This window comes from Bufo bufo, chromosome 4 (assembly GCF_905171765.1).
Source record: "Bufo bufo chromosome 4, aBufBuf1.1, whole genome shotgun sequence".
NCBI lineage: Eukaryota > Metazoa > Chordata > Amphibia > Anura > Bufonidae > Bufo > Bufo bufo.
Genome location: NC_053392.1, coordinates 227,832,234 through 227,858,809, shown reverse-complemented (window position 1 = coordinate 227,858,809; position 26,576 = coordinate 227,832,234). Strand labels below are relative to the sequence as shown.

The 26,576-nt window shown below is 41.8% G+C and overlaps 1 protein-coding gene across 3 annotated transcripts in view; it reads right to left on the bottom strand.

Moving 5' to 3' along the window:
* The window catches only part of LOC120997970 (probable cation-transporting ATPase 13A5), a 284,487-nt gene that overhangs the window by 84,965 nt on the left and 172,946 nt on the right, over positions 1 to 26,576 (bottom strand). For all 3 annotated transcript variants that reach the window (XM_040428355.1, XM_040428356.1, XM_040428357.1), the window contains 5 exons: positions 25,067 to 25,141; positions 13,811 to 13,967; positions 13,496 to 13,616; positions 4,804 to 4,928; positions 1,760 to 1,923 (listed from right to left, as the gene is read on the bottom strand). In XM_040428355.1, coding sequence (XP_040284289.1) covers positions 1,760 to 1,923; positions 4,804 to 4,928; positions 13,496 to 13,616; positions 13,811 to 13,967; positions 25,067 to 25,141 — 642 coding nt within the window. The remainder of the gene's footprint in view (positions 1 to 1,759; positions 1,924 to 4,803; positions 4,929 to 13,495; positions 13,617 to 13,810; positions 13,968 to 25,066; positions 25,142 to 26,576) is intronic.

Here is a 26,576-nt window from a genome sequence, read left to right as displayed (position 1 = left end):
GACAAAACGAGCTATTATAAATAATGAAAGGTATTTGAGAATATATTTATAATAAAGTAATATTTAAGTATTTTTATTTTCTTAATTCCCGGAGAACCCCTTTAACGTGTATTGACATGGTTTGCAAAAAAATAAATAAAAAAATGGACAATTTGAAAATACCTTGAGGCAGATATATCAAACTTTGTATGGCACTTTTAATACAGGGTGGGCCATTTATATGGATACACCTTAATAAAATGGGAATGGTTGGTGATATTAACCTTCTGTTTCTGGCACACCAGTATAAGTGAGGGGGGAAACTTTTCAAGATGGGTGGTGACCATGGCGGCCATTTTGAATCCAACTTTTGTTTTTTCAATAGGAAGAGGGTCATTTGACACAAACTTATTGGGAATTTCACAAGAAAAACAATGGTGTGCTTGGTTTTAACGTAACTTTATTCTTTCATGAGTTATTTACAAGTTTCTGACCACTTACAAAATGTGTTCAATGTGCTGCCCATTGTGTTGGATTGTCAATGCAACCCTTTTCTCCCACTCTTCACACACTGATAGCAACACCGCAGGAGAAATGCTAGCACAGGCTTCCAGTATCCGTAGTTACAGGTGCTGCACATCTCGTATCTTCACAGCATAGACGATTTCCTTCAGATGATACGAGATGTGCAGCACCTGAAACTACGGATACTGGAAGCCTGTGCTAGCATTTCTCCTGCAGTGTTGCTATCAGTGTGTGAAGAGTGGGAGAAAAGGGTTGCATTGACAATCCAACACAATTGGCAGCACATTGAGCACATTTTGTAAGTGGTCAGAAACTTGTAAATAACTCATGAAAGAATAAAGTTACGTTAAAACCAAGCACACCATTGTTTTTCTTGTGAAATTCCCAATAAGTTTGATGTGTCACATGACCCTCTTCCTATTGAAAAAACAAAAGTTGGATTCAAAATGGCCGACTTCAAAATGGCCGCCATGGTCACCACCCATCTTGAAAAGTTTCCCCCCTCACATATACTAATGTGCCACAAACAGGAAGTTAATATCACCAACCATTCCCATTTTATTAAGGTGTATCCATATAAAAGGGCCCACCCTGTATATTAAAATTTAGCAAATTATGGTGGATGCCATATTTGCACTTTTCTCGCCACTTTTTAAAAGTGACCAGAACAGTGAGAGGAGACATAGTCTCCTGCAGCCTGACAGATTTGATATCAGTTTACACCAGAATCTGGCATACATTATGGTTCAAATCCATGCCAGACCATAGCTGGTGAAGATTTAAATTTCTAAAACACAAACTGCCTTAAAAATTTCTGCATTTATTAAGAGCACTGTGCCTTTCTAATACATTTGGTGCATATCTGTCCTGATGCAATGTATATTACACCACAGAAACTCATACAAAATTATATTTATTGATGCTTTAAACATTTGGAAGGTTGTCTTCAGACATTATTAGCAGTTTAGCTGAGCTACTATAATGCAAAGCAAATTGCTATTGTTCCACATAACCCTAAAATATTCCATATTAAAATAATAGCTGATAAGGTAGATGCTTTTTATGAAAAAGCATGTTATTTGTACAAAAAAAATGGTGAATATTGTTTTCACTGCTGACAATCCATTTAAATAAACAGCGCAGTTTAGGAAAATTATCCACCTTCATATTTTTTTAAAGGCAGAATTTCCTTCTTCTTAAAGCAGATGTAGAAGTTGTTGTGAGTTTCCCCAACACACCCTCATGCAACACTTACATTTTGTGTCTGTGACTTGTCTCTGTGGCTTTCCACTGACTGGCTTGTAAATGACGCTGGCCTTTCTCCATAGGGTTCACAGGCTTCCAGCATGAGTAACCTGGAAGCCTCAGATACCATACCAGAGCTCAGTCCCACCGTACAAGCCGTTTGAAGGTTGTCACCTTTAAAAAAAAAAAAATTACAATGAGCATATTAATGTAAATCACAGTTTTATACACCAAGTAAATTTATTTGCAACGGATAAATGCATCACAAATAATTTTTAATTGAATGAACCTCCCTTTTTATTTAGATCCTGCAATAGTCATGTCTATAATAATATAAAGTAATACTAGCCTAGCAAGGTTAACGCAATTCTTAAACCTCCATCTCCATATTGTTGTCTTTACTTCATTTATTACTATTTGCTGTGAAAACTAGAATTCTCAGTATTGAGCTGAGTACATCAGGCATGCGCTTGTCAGATCCTTACTTATAAGCTTATCAGTAAGGCCAGTGCTGAATGACTTAAGGCCCCTTTCAGACGAGTGTGTGTCACGCTGCGAGTCCGCAGTGCAGCTCCCGGCCTGAACTCCTAGCACTTCAACGGTCTCATAGCATTATATTGATTTATGATACTGTGTAACCCTTACAGTTTTGGAATGTATTGGATTACACTGACATAATGTTGTCACTATTATCTAATACATTTCAGAACTGTAAGGGTTACATAGCATCATAAATCAATATAATGCTATGTGACCCCTGCACCAGGCCCATTTTTGTTTTGCATTTTTGTTTTTTCCTCCCCACCAAGTCTAAAACCTAAGGCCAGATCTGCAGCATTGTATATGTGGGGGGGGGAGGAGCATTTCACCTTTTATTTTTTTCCTTTTCAGTAAATTAGCAAAAATTTCAAACATTCTGTTTTCACTTTGTCATTATGAGGTATTGAGGGCAGAATGATGTGGAAAAATGTAATTTGTTTTTATATTACCAAAAGACCACAGCATAACAAAATGTGAAAGAAAGCAAAAAGGCCTGACTGAAGACTTTCTGAACACACTTTGTGTGTGTGTATATATATATATACACATATATACTACAGTATAAAGCGAGAGCGATGGCTTGGCACTCTTCTATGTCACCATTATTAGTAAGCTGTCATTACTTCTGACACTTTTCAAGACATCAATAATAAAAAATTAAAGAATGCAGCCAATAAATGTGCAGGTAAGTACTGCCCTCACTGTAATACCAGTAGCCATGTTGGCTATTGGCATTACAGTGATTGGCTGGCTGGAATACGTCATCGGGTGCTATATAGCACCCGATGATGAGTGTTCTGCTCATTCGAAGTCAGATAGAGCTGAGCATAGGAAGGGACAGACAGTTTAGGTAGTGTAATTGAATATTATTTCTGTACAAAAACATTTCAGAAACCCAAAAGTCCTTTTAAGGACTATTGTTTGTGACAGCAGCAATATATATTTTTAGCTCATCCTGTGCAAAATACCGTGTAATAGGCCGCTGCGGACAGTTAAATTATTTGCGCCACATCTCCTGTTTAAATTGTGCGCATCCCTAAAATATCAGTGACAGCCAGTGCACTTTTTCCATAGACAGTGACCGCTGCATACAGTGACCTTTCCAGGCCCACATCTGCTCTGTTACGTGTGCGCTTCTAAAATTTTTCTGTGACATCAAATTTTCTTTTTCACTAGACAGTGTCCTCTTCTGACAGTCGGGAGTGGGTAATTTGCACGCCCCCGCTTGCCTTCCTTGGATGTGGTAGCCATTTCTCAGGCTCCCTCTCCGGAATCGAACACTGATTCCCTGTTACCCGTGGTCACCATGTTAGGCGCATAAAAGAACATCGAAAGTTGATAGGGCAGACATCCAAATGGATCATCAATGTCACAGGGACGTGCGATCAGGCTGAAGTTATCTAGAGTCAACAAAGCAGCAGCAGGCCCTCGCTCATAATAATAATCAAAAATAATGTTTGTGATGGTCAGCTCACCTGCAGGCCCTCGCTCATAATGTTTGCGATGTCAGCTCACCTGCAGGACCTCAACAATAATTTTTTTGATGGTCAGCTAAGCAGCAGGCACTCTCCTATAAGAGTCTGGTCAACACAATCCTCACCGCCGGGGGTCACGTAACTAATTAGCACGGAGGAGTCTCGTTGGTTATCGGAATTAACCAGACAAATCGCTCCACCAACTCAGAACGGCCATGCACCACCAACCACAGAATCGAGAAAGAGCTATCAATCTGCCAATCCTTTCCGTGTCCGGGCCGGGTGAGGTTTGCAGTCTTGAGTCAAATTAAGCCGCAGGCTCCACTCCTGGTGGTGCCTTTCCGTCAATTAGTTTCCGTCAAAGTTTTAGCTTTGCAACCATACTCCCCCCGGAACCCAAAGACTTTGGTTTCCCTGAAGCTGCCCTGCGGGTCATGGGAATAACGCCGCCGGATCGCCTGTCTGATCGTCTTCGTACCTCTGACTTTCGTTGTTGATTAATGAAAACATTCTTGGCAAATGCTTTCACTGTGGTTCGTCTTGCGACGGTCCACTAATTTTCCCTCTAGTGGCATAATACGGATGCCACCGGCCGTCCCTTTTAATCATGGCCCCAGTTCCAAAAATCAACAACATTTGTGGCTGAACATGCACTTTATATACAATAAATATACAGGAAAGAATGTTTCCTAGTGGCATACTAATCGGACAACATTGTTCCCAGCAGCTATCTGGGAGTCCAAGATGCATCGATACATCCTCCCCATGCTGTTCCTGAATGATTATGGTGGTGTTTCCATCAATTTCTGACATTTTCCTATGAACCAGGCACCCTCCCCTCTTCAGAGCAGGGGGTACCTGGTTTAGTGCTCGGGTTCTCCCATTGACTTCCATTATACTCGGGTGCTCAGTTGAGCACCCGAGCATCCCGATGTGTTCGGCCCGAGCCCTCGAGCACTACGGAGCTCGATCAACACTAAATGCAATATCTCATATATGACAATATTTTCAGAACCCAATTATCCTATCTCACTCTTACCTGTGACCATAATTGTTCTTATGTTTGCAGATTTAAGTTCATGAAGAACTGGTTTTGTTTCAGACTTGAGTCTATTTGCCAGGATCAGAAAACCAAGAAACTGAAGTTCATTCTCCACTTCCTCTCTGGGAAAAAAAAGGGTTTTAAATGGATTGTCCAAGCTTTACTAAGTGATGGTCTGTCTTGAGAATGGACCATCACTAGATGATCAGCCTGCCGAATTCCAGCAATGGAGCTGCAACCTAACAGGTGATCAGCGGAGATGTGTGTTTTTGGACCTTCATCGATCATCTAGTTATGGTCTACCATAAGAATAGTCTATCATTCAGTAAAGCCTGGACAACTTCTTTAAAATCAGCAAACAGCAAAGATGGCTGAGATTATTGGTTAACGTTTCAGAAATACTAATAAATTCCAGAGTGCTACATACATGCAACACTGTCAAAATTAGCAGGCCCTTTGTTTATGGGCTTTTTCAGGCATTTTTCCATACCCTCCCATATGATGCCAGATAAAATTTGTTGATGTGCTTTGAAGTTTGTGAAGACTTGTGTTAGCAAGCCATCTTATTGTATTCAATTTGTCTCATGCCAAATTAGCCTCCTTAACCGAATTCCATCTAAGGTAAGGGAAGACCTCATACAAGCCCAATTTACCGATATATAACATTGTTATAGCAGTATTGGTTGAAGAACATTTGGGTGTAGTCATGGTCAAGAACTGCACTTGCCTGTATGCTAAAAACTCCTTTACTGGGGAAATACAGTCAGGTCCATAAATATTGAGACATCAACACAATTCTAACATTTTTGGCTCTATACACCACCACAATTGATTTGAAATGAAACAAACAAGATGTGCTGTAACTGCAGACTGTCAGCTTTAATTTGAGGGTATTTACATCCAAATCAGGTAAACGGTGTAGGAATTACAACAGTTTGCATATGTGCCTCCCACTTGTTACGGGACCAAATGTAATGGGACAATTGGCTTCTCAGCTGTTCCATGGCCAGGTGTGTGCTATTCCCTCACTATCCCAATTACAATGAGCAGATAAAAGCTCCAGAGTTTATTTCAAGTGTGCTATTTGCATTTGGAATCTGTTGCTGTCAACTCTCAAGATGAGATCCAAAGAGCTGTCACTATCGGTGAAGCAAGCCATGATTAGGCTGAAAAAACAAAACAAACCCATCAGAGAGATAGCAAAAACATTAGGCGCGGCCAAAACAACTGTTTGGAACATTCTTAAAAAGAAGGAACGCACCGGTGAGCTCAGCAACACCAAAAGACCCAGAAGACTACGGAAAACAACTGTGGTGGATGACCGAAGAATTCTTTCCCTGGTGAAGAAAACACCCTTCACAACAGTTGGCCAGATCAAGAACACTCTCCAGGAGGTAGGTGTATGTGTGTCAAAGTCAACAATCAAGAGAAGACTTCACCAGAGTGAATACAGAGGGTTCACCACAGGATGTAAACCATTGGTGAGCCTCAAAAACAGGAAGGCCAGATTAGAGTTTCCCAACGACATCTAAAAAAGCCTTCACAATTCTGGAACAACATCCTATTGACAGATGAGACCAAGATCAACTTGTACCAGAATGATGGGAAGAGAAGAGTATGGCAAAGGAAAGAAACTGCTCATGATCCTAAGCATACCACCTCATCAGTGAAGCATGTTGGTGGTAGTGTCATGGCGTGGGCATGTATGGCTGCAGTGGAACTGGTTCTCTTGTATTTATTGATGATGTGACTGCTGACAAAATCAGCAGGATGAATTCTGAAGTGTTTCGGGCAATATTATCTGCTCATATTCAGCCAAATGCTTCAGAACTCATTGGACGGCGCTTCACAGTGAAGATGGACAATGACTCAAAGCATACTGCAAAAGCAACCAAAAATAGTTTTTTAAGGGAAAGAAGTGGAATGTTATGCAATGGCCAAGTCAATCACGTGACCTGAATCCGATTAAGCATGCATTTCACTTGCTGAAGACAAAACTGAAGGGAAAATGCCCCAAGAACAAGCAGGAACTGAAGAAAGTTGCAGTAGAGGCCTGGCAGAGCATCACCAGGGATGAAATCCAGCGTCTGGTGATGTCTATGCGTTCCAGACTTCAGGCTGTCATTGACTGCAAAGGATTTGCAGCCAAGTATTAAAAAGTGAAAGTTTGATTTATGATTATTATTATGTCCCATTACTTTTAGTCCCTTAACAAGTGGGAGGCACATATGCAAACTGTTGTAATTCCTACACCGTTCACATGATTTGGATGTAAATACCCTCAAATTAAAGCTGACAGTCTGCAGTTAAAGCACATCTTGTTCGTTTTATTTCAAATCCATTGTGGTGGTGTATAGAGCCAAAAATGTTAGAATTGTGTTGATGTTCCAATATTTATGGACCTGACTGTACGTGTCTGCTGTATTCTTTGATTGCTTCTTTTAGCCAATGTGGTACAATATTTTTGTGCTGTTTTGGCTAATAGAATAGACATACCCTGTTAACATGGTGCAGCGGTAAGAACCATTAATAGGTTGCCCAGGTTTTTCTCTTTATATAAGTTTTCCCTGTCTCCCTCAGTCGGTGGCACCCTACTCACCTTCTCCAAGCTGCTCAATAACAGCTCGCTGGCTTTTTTCACTGGTCTACCAGACTCTGTCTGTCAACTTCTTTACAGATTGGGTCACATGTGCTGCTGAAGCCAATGACTAGAAAGTCATTGGCTGCATCTCCGCACATGACCTAGTTTGTGCAGAAATTGACAGATAGTGACCAGAAAAACAGTGAAGAGAACCCAGGAGCCATAACTTAAAAGTAGTGAGCAGCAGGTGAGTATGGACTTCTTCAAACATATTGCTGGCTGGGGCCAAATCTAAAAAAAAATAAAAAACCCGGGCAACCTCTGTAAGCATACAGTCATTAAAATATATTCTTACCTAATGAGGAACAGTTTTCTATAATGTTGGGTTTACAAGTTATTTTTAACCACTTCCCATCTGGGCCATTTGCCCCCTTCCTGACCAGGCCTAATTTTGCAAAACTGACATATCTCACTTTATGTGGTAATAACTTTGGAACGCCTTTATTTATCCAAGTCATTCAGAGATTGTTTTCTCGTGACATATTGTACTTCATGATAGTCATAAATTTGAGTCAAAATATTTCACCTTTATTTATGAAAAAATCCCAAATTTACCCAAAAATTTGAAAAATTCGCAATTTTCTAAATTTCAATTTCTCTGCTTTTAAAACAGAAAGTGATACCTCATAAAATATTTATTACTTAACATTCCCCATATGTCTACTTTATGTTGGCATCATTTTGGAAATGTCATTTTATTTTTTTAGGACGTTAGAAGGCTTAGAAGTTTAGAAGCAATTCTTAAAATTTTTAAGAAAATTGCCAAAACCCACTTTTTAAGGACCAGTTCAGGTCTGAAGTCACTTTGTGGGGCCTACATAGTGGATACCCCCATAAATGACCCCATTGTAGAAACTACACCCCTCAAGGTATTCAAAACCGATTTTACAAACTTTGTTAACCCTTTATACGTTCCACAAGAATTAAAGGAAAATGGAGATCAAATCTTTAAATTTCACTTTTTTGGCAGATTTTCCATTTTAATCAAATTTTTTCTTTAACACATCGATGGTTAACAGCCAAACATAACTCAATATTTATTACCCAGATTCTGCGGTTTACAGAAACACCCCACATGTGGTCATAAACTGCTGTATGGGCACACGGCAGGGCGCAGAAGAAAAGGAACTCCATGTCCATGTCCCATTTGAAGCCCCCTGATGCACCCTTACAGTAGAAACTCCCAAGAAGTGACCCCATTTTGGAAACTAGGGGATAAGGTGCCAGTTTTATTAGTACTATTTTTGGGTACATATGATTTTTTGATCATTCATTATAACACTTTATGGGGCAAGGTGACCAAAAAATTGGTTGTTTTAGCACAGTTTCTATTTATTTATTTTTACAGCGTTCACCTGAGGGGTTCAGTCAAGTGACATTTTTATAGAGCAGATTGTTACGGACGTGGCGATACCTAATATGTATACTTTTTCTAATTTATTAAAGTTTTACACAATAATAGCATTTTTGAAACAAAAAAATTATGTTTTAATGTGTCCATGTTCTGAGAGCTATAGTTTTTTTATTTTTTGAGAGATTTTCTTATGTAGGGGCTCATTTTCTGCGGGATGAGGTGACGGTTTTATTGGTACCATTTTGTGGGACATGCACGTTTTTGATCACTTGGTGTTGCACCTTTTGCTTGTTTTGACATTTTTTTTTTTTTTTTACAGTGTTCATCTGAGGGGTTAGCTCATGTGATAATTTTATAGAGCTGGTTTTTACGGATGCGGCAATACCAAATATGTCTATTTTATTTAATTTTTTTCTATTTTTAACATTTTTTTTTTATTCCTTACTTGGGGACTTTTTTTTTTTTACATGTGAAACTTTTTTTATTTTTATTTTTTCAACCCTTTATTCTATTTTTATTTTTTTTACACTTTTCGTCCCCCATAAGGTCATACAAGACCTCTGGGGGACATTTGCTTCACTTTTTCTTTTTTTTTTCACTGTTGATTTCTCCTGTAACTGGGGCTGACATAGTAGCCCCAGTTACAGAAGAAATGCACCCCCCAGAGAGGCTGTACAGCATAATTCTGCGCTGTACAGCCTCAGAGCAGGGCTGATCGAGGTCTCTGAAAGACCTCACACAGCTCCTGCACTCTCCGGTCCCGGTGAGCGCTGTGTATGCAGCGATCCAGAAGGCAGGGACACCTGGGCACTGTCCCTGCCTTCTCTCTGGGTTGCCCTGCTGTCACTGACAGCGGGCAACCCGATCAGCAGCTGCACGATTAGCGTGCAGCTGCACTTTCTGAACTGACGTTTTAAAACGTGCTTTCAGAAATAGAGATCCACCCATAGGACGTTTATATCCTATGGGCGGACGGAAAGTGGTTAAAAAATACATAAAAAAGCATGTGTTCAATCAATGTGATAATTGCCTATGCAATTTTTGCAGGTGAAACACATGGATTAAACATGTTTAACCGGTCCAAAAAAAAAGGATCACTTTAAAAACACATTTTTATTGTGTTTTTTGCAATACTTTTTGGTGCATTTTTTAAAAACTATGTGTAATACCAGACAGCTATGACGTGACATGAACTCAATGTAAAGTGTTTACTTATACAAAGAAGAAATAACTTGAAAAAATACCTGAGATGATTCACAGTGAACTGTATTTGATGGAATGTAGTGTATTTTTAAAATGTCATACCATTCAAGGAGCTAAAAAAAACATGTTCCTGCTTATTCAAATAACTATCTTTCTAAAGGCCCATTTACACGACCATATTTTTCTGTCCGCATCAGATGCAGACACATTAATTTCAATGGGGCCGCAAAAGATGTGGACAGCACACCATGTGCTTTCTGCATCTGCACTTTGTTCCGCTGCCCCGCAAAAAAGATAGAACATGTCCTATTGTTGTCCATGTTTAAGGACAAGAATAGGCAGTTCTATCATGTTAAAGGACGTTCTGATGCAAAAAATGGGGAACGCACACAGCCTGTATGCGGATCCGCAATTTGCTGTCTGCAAAAACAGATATGGCCGTGTGAATGAGCCCTTACATTGTAGATCTACTGTATATCTAACGTAGAATGTTAAAAAGCAAAGGCTTAAAATTAACCTGTCAGGTGATTTCTCTGCCCTGTTTGAGAGCATTTAGACCAAACCTCACGATTATCAGTTATTAAAAAATGTATTGATATTTCATGCAACTCACTGTTCAAATCAATCTTGAATCTATTCTAGTTTTTTTGCACTGGAAGTTAACAGTTCATAGTAAAATTGTGAAATGATGGGCCATTAAAACAAAAAAAAGAAAATCTGTTCCTGCAGCATCTGATTGCCAGTTCTCTACTAGTGTTGAGCGCAAATATTCTAATTGCAAATTTTTATCGAGAATATCAGCACTTTGAGAATTCACGAAGTTTTAGAATATAGTGCTATATGTTCGTAATTGTCAATATTCTAGATTTTTTTTATCACATAGATAAACCTATAATCTTTTTTTTATTTATATATAGCTTGTATAGCTTCTCTTTATCCTTATTATCCTATCATCCATACCTTCTTTTTTTATAGTTATTATTTTACCTATCATTAATAAATTTCCATTATAAGTATTTTCCTACCTATCATTAATATATTTTTTTTTATAGATGCTATATTATTTGAATAAATCATTACTTATAACATACAATAGACAATCACACAAAGGCTGTATGCCAAAAGCCGGGTATGTGCAAGCCAACAACCTATCCATGAGACAGGTACAGTCAGCATACCTTACAATGGCAGCCTTGTGTGCAATGAGACATTCAAGACCAGCTCTCATCTGACTGAGAGCCAGTAAGGCTCAAAGTTGCTTGATTTTGTTGGATGGCTTGGGGAACTGCGCATCTAGATCATTATCATTAGGGTGACAAAAATTTTAATATTTTTTTTTATGCCTGCTAACTCTTCTCTCACTGCTTAGGAGGGTTGCATAAAAATATTCAGTTTTCTAATTGTCCTAACATTTATATTCAATAACCTTTTTATACTGTTTTATCATGTAAACTCATTTGCATAAACATGGGCATATGGGAAAGACATGCAAATAGTGTTTCAGTTGAAAAACAAGGCAGATTCTGCTAATTTGCATTCTGGCTGTGCTTGGTATTGCAGCCCAGGCCTATTCACTTGAATGGGACTAAACTGCGTCTAGGCCATGTGACTGATGAACGTGACATCATTGGCCTAGGAAGGGGCTGCAGCACTTCAGTAACAGCATCAAGCAGCTGATCAGAGAAGGTGCCTAGAGTTGGACCTGTACAGTCAGATATTGATGACCTATCCTGAGGATAGATAATCAGTATTTTAGTCCCAGAGAACCCCTTTAAAAAAAACTCATCTCATGTTTATAGCCAGGTTATGCTGTGTATTTACAGATGGTTACCTTTGGACCTCACAGAGGAAGGAAAGCCAAGCACAGATTTGTTGTAGGCTCTGCTGCTAAACATAAAAGCATATATTGTATATTGTGTACAGTGGTGTAGCTATAGGGGTTGTATCGGTTGCAATTGCGACCAGGCCCCTAAGCCTGGGGCGTCCACAGGGCCCCCCTTGCCAAAAGTGCACTGCTAATTGCTGTATTTTTCACTTTATAAGATACAGTGCATTTTATAAAGTGAATACTAGTGAGAGCTTCCATTATGGAAGAGCTCACTAGTATGCAGGAGGAGCGGGGAGTGAATCGTTGTTAGAGCTGTACTCACCCCTCCTACTTTGTCTTCTCCAGGCTGCGCTGCTGTGTCCTGTACTGCATACACTATGACATGACATTGTATGCAGTCAAGTGACAGTGCAGTCCAGGGAGTGAGAACTACAGGAGAGGACGCCAGATGTGGAGAGCAGTGGTGGAGCAGGAGAGGTAAGTATATGTATTTATTTATTTTTGGTCTGATATGGGGTCTGACTCTGATCTGAGGTCTGATATGGGGGTCTGACTCTGATTTGAGGTCTGATATTGGAGTCTGACTCTGATCTTAGCTCTGATATGGAGGTCTGAGAATCGTGTATCTGATCTGATATGGGAGTCTCAGGATCTGATATGGAGGTATGACCTGAGATCTGAATTGGAGGTCTGACTGTCTGATGGGGGTATGATATGGGGGTCTGAGGATCTGATATGGGGGTCTGACCTAAGGTGTGATATGGGGGTCTGATATGGGGTTCGGATCTGAGGATTTTATATGGGGGTGTAATCTGAAAGATAAGGGTGTATTTTTTCTACTGGCACATATTATAAGGGTGTATTTTTTTGTACTGGTGCACATTAGGGGGCATGTTTTTCTGGCACTCATTATAAGAATAATTATTTACACTGAGGCACCATGGGGAACATGATTTCTAGTATGTGCACAATGGGGGAATTATTACTATTAGGGCGCTATTAACACTATGAACTTTGGCTGATAAGTATAGGTATTGCTATTGGTGGCACTTTGAGGAGCACAATTACTGTGGGGGGGGGGGCACCTTGGCACAGTATCAGTTTAGCACAATTATTTTTGGGGGATATTATGTTTATGCTATTAGTGTTATGTACACTATTTGCTGGGAACAGTTATTTGTTTAGAGCACAGTGTGCCAATAATTATTGAAGGAGGCACCATCTGTGTGGTATTAGTATTTTCAGGGGGACTGTTTCTGCAGTATAGTATTGGGCAGTACAGTGGCCACAGTTGTGGAGGTGGCGGGATGGAGGAGACGTCACTCTAAGAGGTATGTGGCACTGTATTATCCTGTATATTTTGTAGCCCTGTATGTAATATTTACCAAGTATGTCTTGAACAGTAGGACTGGAGGGAAGGGGTTTGGTTGAGAATTTGGTATGGGGGGGGGCAAGCTGCTTCACTTTTTGCCTCAGGCAGCAGAAAGGCTAGATGCACCCCTGACCTTTGCCACAAAGCATTGAGGGAAGAGGGGCCCAAGCTGAACTCTTGCATCAGGGCCCATAGCTATTCCCCAAATTGTATATCTGCAGCACAAACAGCCAAACTTATAGAAAAAATAAACATAAAGACTGCATACATAAGTCACTTCAATCCACTTACCTTTTTAAGCTCTCTACATAATTAATATCGTCATTTGATTTGAAATCCTTATAAGCAATGCCAATGACACGAAAACCTTGCATTGTATAGTGGTCGAGGATGCAAGAAAAATTGCCTGGCACTGTACATGGAAAGAAAATCACATAGAATTGTCTGGACAACGTAAGGAGTCATTAATAATTACATTCAGTGTGCATTAATACATCTTGTCATTTGTTTTGTATGTTCCGAAATTATATGATTTAAAGCATTTTTAGCTATTCTGGAGTTTCAAAGTATATGTGAGTTTACATAAGTTGTCTTTTTCAAAAATACCTGTTTCTTTCCTGCAAAATTGAACTATCACCTCTGGAGCTCCTTTCATAAAAACCAAGCATTTAGTTTCTCCTATTGTTCTAGTAATAACAGTCATGCGTTGAAGACTTGAGGAGAAGGGAAACTGGTAAAAAATACACAATCCCTTGACTGGTACCTATCAAAAAGGAAAAAAAAAACTGTGTTACAGCCATTACATCAGATTTCATCCACTGTGTTCAATAATTTACTTTTACATAGTAACATAGTTTGTAAGGCTGAAAAAAGACATCTGTCCATCCAGTTCAGCCTGTTATCCTGAAAGTTGATCCAGAGGAAGGCAACAAAACTGTGAGATATAAGCCAATTTTCCTTATTTTAAGGGGAAAAATTGTTCCCGACTCCAATCAGGCAATCAGAATAACTCCCTGGATCAAGGACCTTTCCAGAAATCTAATAACTATAACCTGTAATATTATTAGACTCCAGAAATAGTGAATGCACCATCACCACCTCCTCAGGCAGAAAGTTCCTTTATATACTTAGGGGGTCATTTATTAAGCTGAAATACGCCTATAATGCAACTTCTGCCCACTCATGCCAGGTCTAAAATTGTCGGAGTGGCATGGTTAGGGAAGGGACAGACTGGGAGGTGTAGAAACATATCTAAATGTAAGACATCTAAATGTAAGACAACTAGGAAGCTGTCTTACATTTAGAAGTCACGGAGGATCTAAAAACACTGGTTTTAATAAATGTGCCCCTTAGATTTTATATACAAGCAGCACCAAATGTGATAACCCATTGGGTGAAATTTATCATTTCTCCCAAGCCAGCTTTCTGACATAAAAAAGGCACAAACAATGCGCTTAATTTATGACGAAGTGTGTCAGATACATTGTACAGTATAACGGACTGAAATGGTGCTTTTTTAGGTTTTCCGTCAGGGTCTCTTCAAATACAAAATGGTGCCTAAAAACCATTCTAGCGAAACCTGCCTCTAAAATCCATATGGCGCTCCTTTCCTTCTAACCACTGCCACTTGCCCATAGGGCTGTTTACCGCCACATATGGGGTACTTCTGTAAACTGCAGAATCAGAGTAATATATATTGAGGTTTATTTTGCTGTTAATCCGTGCTTTGTTGCAAAATGACTAATATAAAAAATTTACCAAAAAAGTTAAATTTTGAAATTTCACCTCAATTTTCCTTTAATTATTGTGGAACACCTCAAGGGTTAACAAAGTTTGTAACATTAGTTTTAAATAATTTAAGGGGTGTAGTTTCTAAAATGGGGTCATTTATGGGTGGTTTCCATTAGGTAAGCCCCTTAAAATCACTTTATAACTGAATTGGTGCTTAAAAAAAATTTGAGAAAAAAAAGAAAATTTGAAATATGGCTTCTACACTTCTGAGCCTTCTAGCATACTAAAAAAATAAAAGGAAATTTACAAAATGATGCCAACATAAAGCAGACATATGGGAAATGTTCATTGCTAACTATTTTATGAGGAATTGCTATCTGCTTTAAAAGTAGAAAAATTCTAATTCAGAAAATGTTTCCAAATTTTTGGTAAATTTTTGATTATTTTATAAATAAAGGTTAAATATATGTGCAGGTAAGTACTTCCATTCACTGTAATGCCGTAGCCATGTTGGCTACTGGCATTACAGTAAATGGCTGGCCGGAACGCGTCATCAGGTGCTATATAGCTGAGTGTTCGCCTCAGTCTTAGTCAGGGAGAGCTGGAGAGCAGAAGGGAGAGATAGTGTAGAGAGTTAAATAGCTCTAAATTGATAAAACTTGTTAGAGACCCAAAATACCTTTTAAGGACTATTGTTGTATCTTGCAGCAATCTATATTTTTAGTGCAACCTGCGCTAAATAGCTTGCAATTGTTTGGCCGCTGCAGGCAGCGACATTATCTGCGCTACGTCTCCTGTGTAACAGGTACACAGCCTAAAAATATCTGTAACATCCAGTGTAGTTTTTCTGTAGACGGTGTCCGCTGCGGACAGTTACATTACCTGCGCAACATCTCCTGTATAACGTTTGCGTATACGAAAGATCAGTGACATTCAGTCAAATTTTTTTGCTGCTAGTGGCAGCGACATTACCTGCGCTACATCTCCAGTATAATGTTATTGCATCCGAAATATCAGTGACATTCAGTGTAATTTTTTTCGCCGCTGGTGACAGCTACATTATCTGCGCTACATCTCCTGTGTAACGTGTGCGCAGCCTAAAAATATCTGTGACATCCAGTGTACTTTTTCTGTAGACGGTGTCTGCTGCGGACAGTTACATTACCTTCGCTACATCTCTTGTATAACGTTTGAGTATCCGAAATATCAGTAAAATTCAGTCTAATTTTGTTGCTGCTGGTGGCAGCGACATTACCTGCGCTATATCTCCTGAATAACGTTTGCCCATCTGAAAAATCATTGACATTCAGTGTAATTTTTTATTAGGCGGTGGTGACAGCGACATTACCTGCACTATACCTCCTGTTTAATGTGTGCGCATCCTAAAAATATTGGTGACATTCTGTGTACTTTATTTGTGCATACACTTGCAAAACCTGTGCTACTGTACGTGTGGCATACTTGCAAGCATATATACCATTTAATATGCGCAAGGCGAGCAGTAAGGGACTGGGAAGTAGCCATGCTGCTGATGGTGTATGCAGAGGCCGGGGCCCAGGGTGCAAAGCACAAGAAACACACTCATCCACGATATGTAGCTTCATGTCCCAGTTTGCAGGGCGGCGCAGGACACCACTCTCGAAGTCAGACCAGTGCGACCAGGTGGTCGGTTGGATTGCAGCAGATAATGCTTCCAGTCGGTCAAGCACCACCCTGTCTTCCACCAAGTCCAGTCTCAGTAGCCAAGAGTCTGGTCAACAGAATCCTCACCCTGATACTCCTTGCACCCACCATGGAGAGTCTTTGCAAACAAGTGATATTCCGAGGAGCTGTTTTCATCGTCATTCCTTAATTTGGGCCTTTTGCCAAGCCCGAATGAAGAGGGACATGAAGAGATCTTGTTCCCTGATTCTCAAACTCTGTAGCATCCACAGTCAGAAGAAGATGACGGTGGGGAATGGCAATTAGTGTTTCACGAGGTGGATGATGATGATGAGACACAGTTGCCAATAAGTCAACCGCAATTAGTGTCTCAAGATGATGAGGATAAGACCCAGTAGTCAATAACTGAGGTTGTTGTTAGGTCAACAAGTCAGGAGGATGACCAGAGAGAGTAAGTAGAAGAGGCCTTTGAACGAAAGTGCAAATACCCAGCCACCCACCCACAGACCATAGCACTAAATGCGCACCTTTCCAAATTGCTGGCCCTAGAAATGTTGCCATTTAGGCTTATGGACACTGAGGCTTTCCGCAGCCTGATGGCAGCAGCTGTCCTGTGGTAATCTGTCCCCAGTCTCCAATATTTTTTACTGTGTGCAGTCTCAGCCTTACACCAGCATGTGTCCCGTAACATCACCTGTGCCCTGACCAACGCAGTTATTAGGAAGGTCCACTTAACGACTGACACATGGACAAGTGCTTTTGGCCTGGGACACTACATTTCCCTGACTGCACACGGGGTGAACATTATGGAGGCCGGGAGCGCGTCGTACCCTTGGATGGCACAGATGCTACCGATGCCAAGGATTGCAGGCTCTACTTCCATCAAGGTTTCCGCCGCCACCTACGTTAGTGGCTGCAGCCCCCCATTCTCCTTCTCCGCCTCCTCCACTTCCACCTCTGAATTATCATTTTGCAGCACCAGTCAGACATCAGTCAGTAGCTGGAAGCAGTGTAGCACTGCAGTGGGGAATCGGCAAAAGGCATGCTTAAACTTATCTGCTTAGGTGACAAACAGCACACCACCGCAGAGCTGTGGCAGGGGATAAGGGACCAGACTGAGCTGTGGCTCTCACCACTCAACCTACAACCAGGCATGGTTGTGTCTGATAATGGCCGTAACTTGGTGGCGGCTTTGGAGATCAGCAAGCTCGCACACATACCATGCCTAGCCCACGTGTTCAACCTAGTGGTTCAGCGGTTTCTCAAAACCTACCCCAATTTGCCTGAGCTACTGGTGAAGGTGCGCCGCCTATGTGCCCACTTCCGCAAGTCATAGACAGCTTCTGCCGGTCTGGCAATGCTGCAGCAGTGCTTGCAATTGCCAGCTCACCGACTCTTGTGCAACGTGAGCACGTGCTGGCCAGGCTTTGTGAGGAGCATAGGGCACTAGTGGAATACCAGCTACAACATGGTCATTGCCTTTCCAGTCAGCTTCCGCTTTTCACAAGCGACGAGTGGGCATTGATGTCTGACCTCTGTGAGGTTTTATGCAACTTTGAGGAGTTCGAAACAGATGGTGAGCGGCGATAACGCTATTATCAGTGTAACCATACCAATTCTGTGTCTACTCACTGCTCGCTGCTCACAATTAAGGCTGACGCTTTGCATGTGGAAGAGGTGGAAATGAAGGAAGAAAGTACACAGGGTGATAGCCAGACCCCCCTCAATTCGTCTTCTCAGCGCGAATTGGATGATGATGATGAGGAGGAGGAGGATCAGGTATCACGGCTGAGAATGGGGGAAACACTCAGCCGTGCGATGCCTCTCTGAAGTATAGCTGTTAGGCCAGGACAGGAATCAGGGAGCCGGTCACCTCCTATCACATCCCTAATTCTGACCCTGTCTCCTAGCCGTATGAACCGATCCTGATGGTGGGAGGGCTCATACACTGGAACCTGTAATTCCTACTAGCCCTCAGGGTGGCCCTGGACTAGGAGCAGGGTAAGACGACCTGTTCCTCCCAGACACGGAGCAACAGGAGTCTCAATGGCCAAGCTATAAAGGAGAAGGGAAACATATACAGACATATGGCAATGGCAGGTAGTTGAAACTAGTCACACCTACCTGCCACAGACACACAGCCTGGAACCCGTGCACAAGTGCTGCAGTCCACAACCACATGGACACAGCACACACCACACATCAGACAGGAACCCAGGACCATACGCTGCAATAAAAATAGAGACACAACTAGACATATAATATAAAAGAAACAATAATGTCTAACATAAGTTTATGACCACAAGGGTGGCCCACACTGGCTGATGGTATAAACCAGGAGGGTGCCTCCAGCTTACAAACAAGGCTGGAGTACCCCTCAGCTTCAGGTCATCACTGAGGCTTTATAGCCCAAGTAGCCACACCCACACAGACACACCCAGTGTTCACACACACAGAAGGGAATTAACCCTTCTCACACCAGGGAAGGGAAGACAGCCACTTAAAGGAGAAAGTGCACACATAACTAAAACCCTGTGCACACCAGACATACAAAAGACACACCTAACAAAGATAGGTTGCCAGGTGCAACCGCATGCACATTGCAGCAAGCTGCCCAGCACCAGCTCAGGCTGCTAAACTGCCACATACATTATGTTGCCAGCGGCAACCACAGGTGAGGCAACATAGTACAGCCCTCAACCTGTGATTGACAACAAGACAAGACCGCAGGCAACTGCATGCAGTTCCAGAAGTCACGGCCATGAATATGGTCGTGACACTCCCACCCCTCAAAGCCCCCCCACCAAAAAAAAATAAGGAAAACCAGAGAGGGACCCATACAAGGGGATAGGAGAAGGGGAATCAGTGTCATATTATGCGCGTCTCCCCAGGACTGCTGCCGGCCCCTGGAGCAACACACAGGAACCAGGAGCCGACTGCCAGGCTCCGGAGCAACACACAGGAACCGGAGACCAGCAAAGAAACAGCCCGGGGAGAGCGCACTAACACTGTGTCCACTCTCCACTCACGTCCCCACTCCAGTCGCTGCCAGCAGACACTCCTAACCAGCACGCAGCTGGAACACAAATGAAATGCTGCCAGCAGACGACCAGAGATAGGAACATGGAGAGGGACGAGGGATCACCAACACGGACACGGAAGGTAAGGTGGCGTGAAATAAGCCACCAACCGTGCCGTTAACGGTGATCCCCAAAACGCTCTCCCTCTGGAGAATGCGCATGCAGGCCAAAGGCAGATGGCGCTGCATGCTGCACCCTCTTTCGAAGATGTGCAACCGCACACCAAACAAACAACCGTGCAGAGAAAAAAGGTAAGGGGACGCCAAGACAGACAACGGTGAAGGAATGACGGGGAAAAGCCACTCACCGCGCCGTCAGCGGTGAAACCCCCAAAACGCTCTCCCTCCGGAGAACGCGCATGCACCCCACAAACATATGGCGATGCATGCTGCACCCTCTTCCAAAGGTTACGCCACGTGAGGAGCCATTGTGGTCATACTATCACGGCTGAGAAAGGGGGAAACCCTCAGCCGTGCGATGTCTCTCTGAAGTATAGCTGTTAGGCCAGGACAGGAATCAGGGAGCCGGTCACCTCCTATCACATCCCTAATTCTGACCCTGTCTCCTAGCCGTATGAGCCGACCCTGATGGTGGGAGGGCTCATACACTGGAACCTGTAATTCCTACTAGCCCTCAGGGTGGCCCTGGACTAGGAGCAGGGTAAGACGACCTGTTCCTCCTAGACAAGGAGCAACAGGAGTCTCACTGGCCATTCTATAAAGGAGAAGGGAAACATATACAGACATATGGCAATGGCAGGTAGTTGAAACTAGTCACACCTACCTGCCACAAACACACAGCCTGGAACCTGTGCACAAGTGCTGCAGTCCACAACCACATAGATGGATACAGCACACACCACACATCAGACAGGAACCCAGGACCATACACTGCAAAAAAATAGAGACACCACTAGACATATAATATAAAAGAAACAATAATGTCTAACATAAGTTTATGACCACAAGGGTGGCCCACACTGGCTGATGGTATAAACCAGGAGGGTGCCTCCAGCTTACAAACAAGGCTGGAGTACCCCTCAGCTTCAGGTCTCCACTGAGGCTTTATAGCCCAAGTAGCCACACCCACACAGACACACCCAGTGTTCACACACACAGAAGGGAATTAACCCTTCTCACACCAGGGAAGGGAAGACAGCCACTTAAAGGAGAAAGTGCACACATAACTAAAACCCTGTGCACACCAGACATACAAAAGACACACCTAACAAAGATAGGTTGCCAGGTGCAACCGCATGCACATTGCAGCAAGCTGCTCAGCACCAGCTCAGGCTGCTAAACTGCCACATACATTATGTTGCCAGAGGCAACCACAGATGAGGCAACATACTACAGCCTTCAACCTGTGATTGACAACAAGACAAGACCACAGGCAACTGAATGCGGTTCCAGGAGTCACGGCCATGAACATAGTCGTGACATCAGGAGACGGTTGCCTCCGCTAAACAGGGTAGTATGAATTGAAGTATTATTCCATCTGTTCAACGTGGATTGGTAGAAGAGGAGGAAGAGGATGAGGAGATTGAGAGTCATCCTCCTGATGAAGACAGCGAAGTCTTGTCTGTTGGGACTCTGGCACACATGGCTGACTTTATGTTCAGCTGCCTTTCCCGTGACCCTCACCCCAACACCGATTACTGGTTGTTCACCCTTCTCAACCCCCGCTACAAAGAGAACTTCTCATCTCTCATTCCTGTGGTGGAGAGGATGAGGAAAATGGTGTAATACCAGAAGGTCCTTGTGAAAAAATTGCTCCAAAAATGTCCAGCTGACAACGCTGGCTGCAAAGTACGTAGTTTCTTGGCCAACCGAGAAGGGGAGATGAGGGGAACACACAGAAGTTCCAACAGAGGCAGGGCAACACTCTCCAAGGCCTGGGACAGTTTTAGGAAACCCCACCAGCACCCTCAACCTGATGCGCGGCCTAGTTTCACAAGGAGGGAAACATTTTGGAAGATAGTGAAGGAGTACGTAGCAGACTGTGTCAGCGTCCTCAGTGATCCCTGTGTGCCTTACAACTATTGGGTGTCGAAGCTGGACACATGGCACGAACTGGCGCTCTACGCCTTTAAGGTGCTGGCCTGCCCCGCCGCCAGGGTTTTGTCATAGCATGTATTTAGTGCTGCTGGGGGCATAATAACTGATAAGCACATTCACCTGTCAACTGAAAATGCTGACCAGTTGACTCTTATCAAAATAAACAAGGCGTGGATTGTCCCTGACTACTATACTCCACCAGAGGAAAGCGGCTGAACATAAATGCACTCTAAATGTGGCTTTTATGGTGTATTGAAGACACTGTATTCCCATGCACCCTTTCCACCATTAAAAAAAGTACAGTCAGGTCCATAAATATTGGGACATCAACACAATTCTAACATTTTTGGCTCTATAGACCACCACAATGGATTTGAAATCAAACGAGCAAGATGTTCTTTAACTGCAGACTGTCAGCTTTAATTTGAGGGTATTTACATCCAAATCATGTGAACGGTGTAGGAATTACAACAATTTTCATATGTGCCTCTTACTTGTTAAGGAACCAAAAGTAATGGGACATAATAATAATCATAAATCAAACTTTCACTTTTTAATACTTGGCTGCAAATCCTTTGCAGTCAATGACAGCCTGAAGTCTGGAACGCATCGACATCACCAGACGCTGGATTTCATCCCTGGTAATGCTCTGCCAGGCCTTTACTGCAACTATCTTCAGTTCCTGCTTGTTCTTGGGGCATTTTCTCTTCAGTTTTGTCTTCAGCAAGTGAAATGCATGCTCAATCGGATTCAGGTCACGTGATTGACTTGACCATTGCATAACATTCCACTTCTTTCCCTTAAAAAAACTTTTTGGTATGCTTTGAGTCATTGTCCATCTTCACTGTGAAGCGCCGTCCAATGAGTTCTGAAGCATTTGGCTGAATATGAGCAGATAATATTGCCCGAAACACTTCAGAATTCATCCTGATGATTTTGTCAGCTGTCACATCATCAATAAATACAAGAGAACCAGTTCCACTGGCAGCCATACATGCCCACGCCATGACACTACCACCAACATGCTTCACTGATGAGGTGCTATGCTTAGGATCATGAGCAGTTCCTTTCCTTCTCCATACTCTTCTCTTCCCATCATTCTGGTACAAGTTGATCTTGGTCTCATCTGTCAATAGGATGTTGTTCCAGAATTGTGAAGGCTTTTTTAGATGTCGTTTGGCAAACTCTAATCTGGCCTTCCTGTTTTTGAGGCTCACCAATGGTTTACATCCTGTGGTGAACCCTCTGTATTCACTCTGGTGAAGTCTTCCCTTGATTGTTGACTTTGACACACATACACCTACCTCCTGGAGAGTGTTCTTGATCTGGCCAACTGTTGTGAAGGGTGTTTTCTTCACCAGGGAAAGAATTCTTCGGTCATCCACCACAGTTGTTTTCCGTGGTCTTCCGGGTCTTTTGGTGTTGCTGAGCTCACCGGTGCGTTCCTTCTTTTTAAGAATGTTCCAAACTGTTGTTTTGGCCGCACCTAATGTTTTTGCTATCTCTGATGGGTTTGTTTTGTTTTTTCAGCCTAATCATGGCTTGCTTCACCGATAGTGACAGCTCTTTGGATCTCATCTTGAGAGTTGACAGCAACAGATTCCAAATGCAAATAGCACACTTGAAATGAACTCTGGACCTTTTATTTGCTCATTGTAATTGGGATAAGGAGTGAATAGCACACACCATGCCATGGAACAGCTGAGAAGACAATTGTCCCATTACATTTGGTCCCTTAACAAGTGGGAGGCACATATGCAAACTGTTGTAATTCCTACACCGTTCACCTGATTTGGATGTAAATACCCTCAAATTAAAGCTGACAGTCTGCAGTTAAAGCACATCGTATTTGTTTCATTTCAAATCCATTGTGGTGTATAGAGCCAAAAATGTTAGAATTGTGTCGATGTCCCAATATCTATGGACCTGACTGTATATGGTTCAATGTCCCTTTACTTGTCCTCCACCTCCATCATATTAACATGCTTATTAGGCTGCCCTCGCTACTAATGTTTTAGATGGTCAGCTCAGCAGCGGACCCTCACCCATAATGTTTTAGAGGGTCATCAGCAGGCCCTTGCTACTAATATTTTTGAGGGTCACCAGCAGGCCATGAATCATAATTTTTCAAGGGTGTGTATGATGCCCTCGTTTATGTATAATAAAGGGTCTATTGGAGTGCTGCTTACTTGTAATTTTTGGCAGCTCTTTCACTTAGTGCATAGGCTTTATGAGTGTAGGAGTCCCACTACCTAAACAATTGTACCACAATGTGAACGAGGCCCTCCTTTATGTGATATACAGGTTGTATCGGAGTGCCTCTTCCTTGTAATTTTTGGCAGCACTTGCACTTTTTATACAAGTAAATATACAGGAAAGAATGTTCCTAACAATGTTTCCTCTAAAATCGGTTTTATCTTCGGTTTGGTGCGTATTATTGTCAGTCTGTAAAAGTGGCGTACTACTCGGACAACATCATTCCCAGCAGCGACCTGGGAGTCCAAGATACATCCATACATCCTCCCCATGCAGTTCCCACACCATTTCAGTGGTGTTTCCATCAATTTCTGACCTTTTCCTATGAACCAGACACCCTCCCCTCTTCAGAGCAAGGGGTGCCTGGTTTAATACTCGGGTTCTCCCATTGTCTTCCATTGTGCTCAGGTGCTCGGTAGAGCACCCGAGCATTCCGAGGTGTTCTACTCAAGCACCCAAGCACTTTGGTGCTCGACCAACACTACCATTGTCATGAAGTGCAATGTGTCACGAGAAAACAATCTCAGAACGGCTTGGATAAATAAATGTGTTCGAAAGTTATTACCACATAAATTGACACATGTTTGCAAAAAGTGGCTCAGTACTGAAATGGTTAATATACGCAAATGAGCCTCTAGGAGCAATGAGGACATTGCTGTAACACTTAGAGGCTCATCTCTCTCTGCAACTTCCGCACCCTCTGCACTTTGATCATCATGCTTGGCCCTATCAAACAAAGTTAAGAGGGTGTGACAGTTGCAGAGAGAGCAGACCCTCTAAGAGTAATTTCAATGCCCCTGTTGCTCCTAGAGTTTCATTTGCATATATCAAAACATCATTTTCTCAGCAATGCAGGCACATACGAACATGGGACCAACAAAGATGCCTTCAGCTGCCAAGTGCACATGTAACCGGTCATAGGTACAAATCTAGGTACAAATCTGCTGACAGATACCCTTAAAAAACAAAAAGTGGCAGAAAACTTTATGGAACTCTCGATGGAAAGGACAAATGAAGATGTAAACATTATACAAACATTACTAAATAATTTTCATCTAACTTTTGCCAAAACCTACATTTAGTGTCCCTTTTCTTGGTGTCACAACAGAATATGAACTAGATTTCCCATTGGTCTTGCATTCTTTAAGCTCCTAAGAAAGTTTGAAAAGACAGAAAGACACCAGAAAAATTTGAGTTTGTTTTGTATCAAATTGTTTGGCACAATTAAGAGATAGATAAATTGTATATTGTGTGAAGCTGCACCAATGTGTCAGATAACCAAATTGTGGTGCTCACAGTTGGATAGAATCACCCATTCTACATAAAATGCAATAAAGATAAAAATAACTGGGCACTCACTGACAATGGGGTCAAATTAAAAGCAATTTATTGATACAGGTATAATAAAATAGTGATGGTGATAGTAGAACAATTAAAAAGTAAAAAATATAACCGGAACTAGGGATAGCAGCAGTCCTATGTGGTAACCTCCAATGGTCAGGAAAAAAGGGTCTCTGAAGACCATGCAGTGTGTAACTAACAGCAGAATTAAAAAAATTCAAAAGAATCAAATATCCTAAGTTAAATGCATAAAATCGATTGTCCCATAAAATCAATTTGAAAATATGTGCAATACAAAGAGATCATAGCAGTCCAGTAGTAGTCAGGAACGTTGGTCCCTCCAAACCATATGGTGTGTGACTAGGTACATAAAATCATATAAATAATATTCGGATCCTTCCAAAAGTACATGAAGCTGTCTTCAAAATTCGAGAGTGAACCAATCTTCATATATGACCATAAATTCGTATAGTTATTGATGTAGTAACGATTATTCGTGTGAGTTAGCGGCGTCCCGCAACTCTAAATACACAAGCGGCGTCCCGCTTTACAGGAACTTGGCAAAAGAGGCTCTAATTGCTGGTCTTATTCTTGTATAATTTCGAATACAGTCGTAACTTGAATGTCATGCGATCTCTATTAATTCGTGAGAGGTATCACACTTTAATGCGATTATTAAACTCACGATTTCGCGTCCTCACCGCTTCTCTCTCCCACTAACTCACACGAATAATCGTTACTACATCAATAACTATACGAATTTATGGTCATATATGAACATTGGTTCACTCTCGAATTTTGAAGACAGCTTCATGTACTTTTGGAAGGATCCGAATATTTTTTATATGATTTTATGTACCTAGTCACACACCATATGGTTTGAAGGGACCAACGTTCCTGACTACTACTGGACTGCTATGATCTCTTTGTATTGCACATATTTTCTAATTGATTCTATGGGACAATCGATTTTATGCATTTAACTTAGGGTATTCAATTTTTATTTTTATTTTTTTTATTCTGCTGTTAGTTACACACTGCATGGTCTTCAGAGACCCTTTTTTCCTGACCATTGGAGGTTACCACATAGGACTGCTGCTATCCCTAGTTCCGGTTATATTTTTTACTTTTTAATTGTACTACCATCACTATTTTATTATACCTGTATCAATAAATTGCTTTTAGTTTGACCCCATTGTCAGTGAGTGCCCAGTTATTTTTATCTTTATTACAATTAAGAGATAA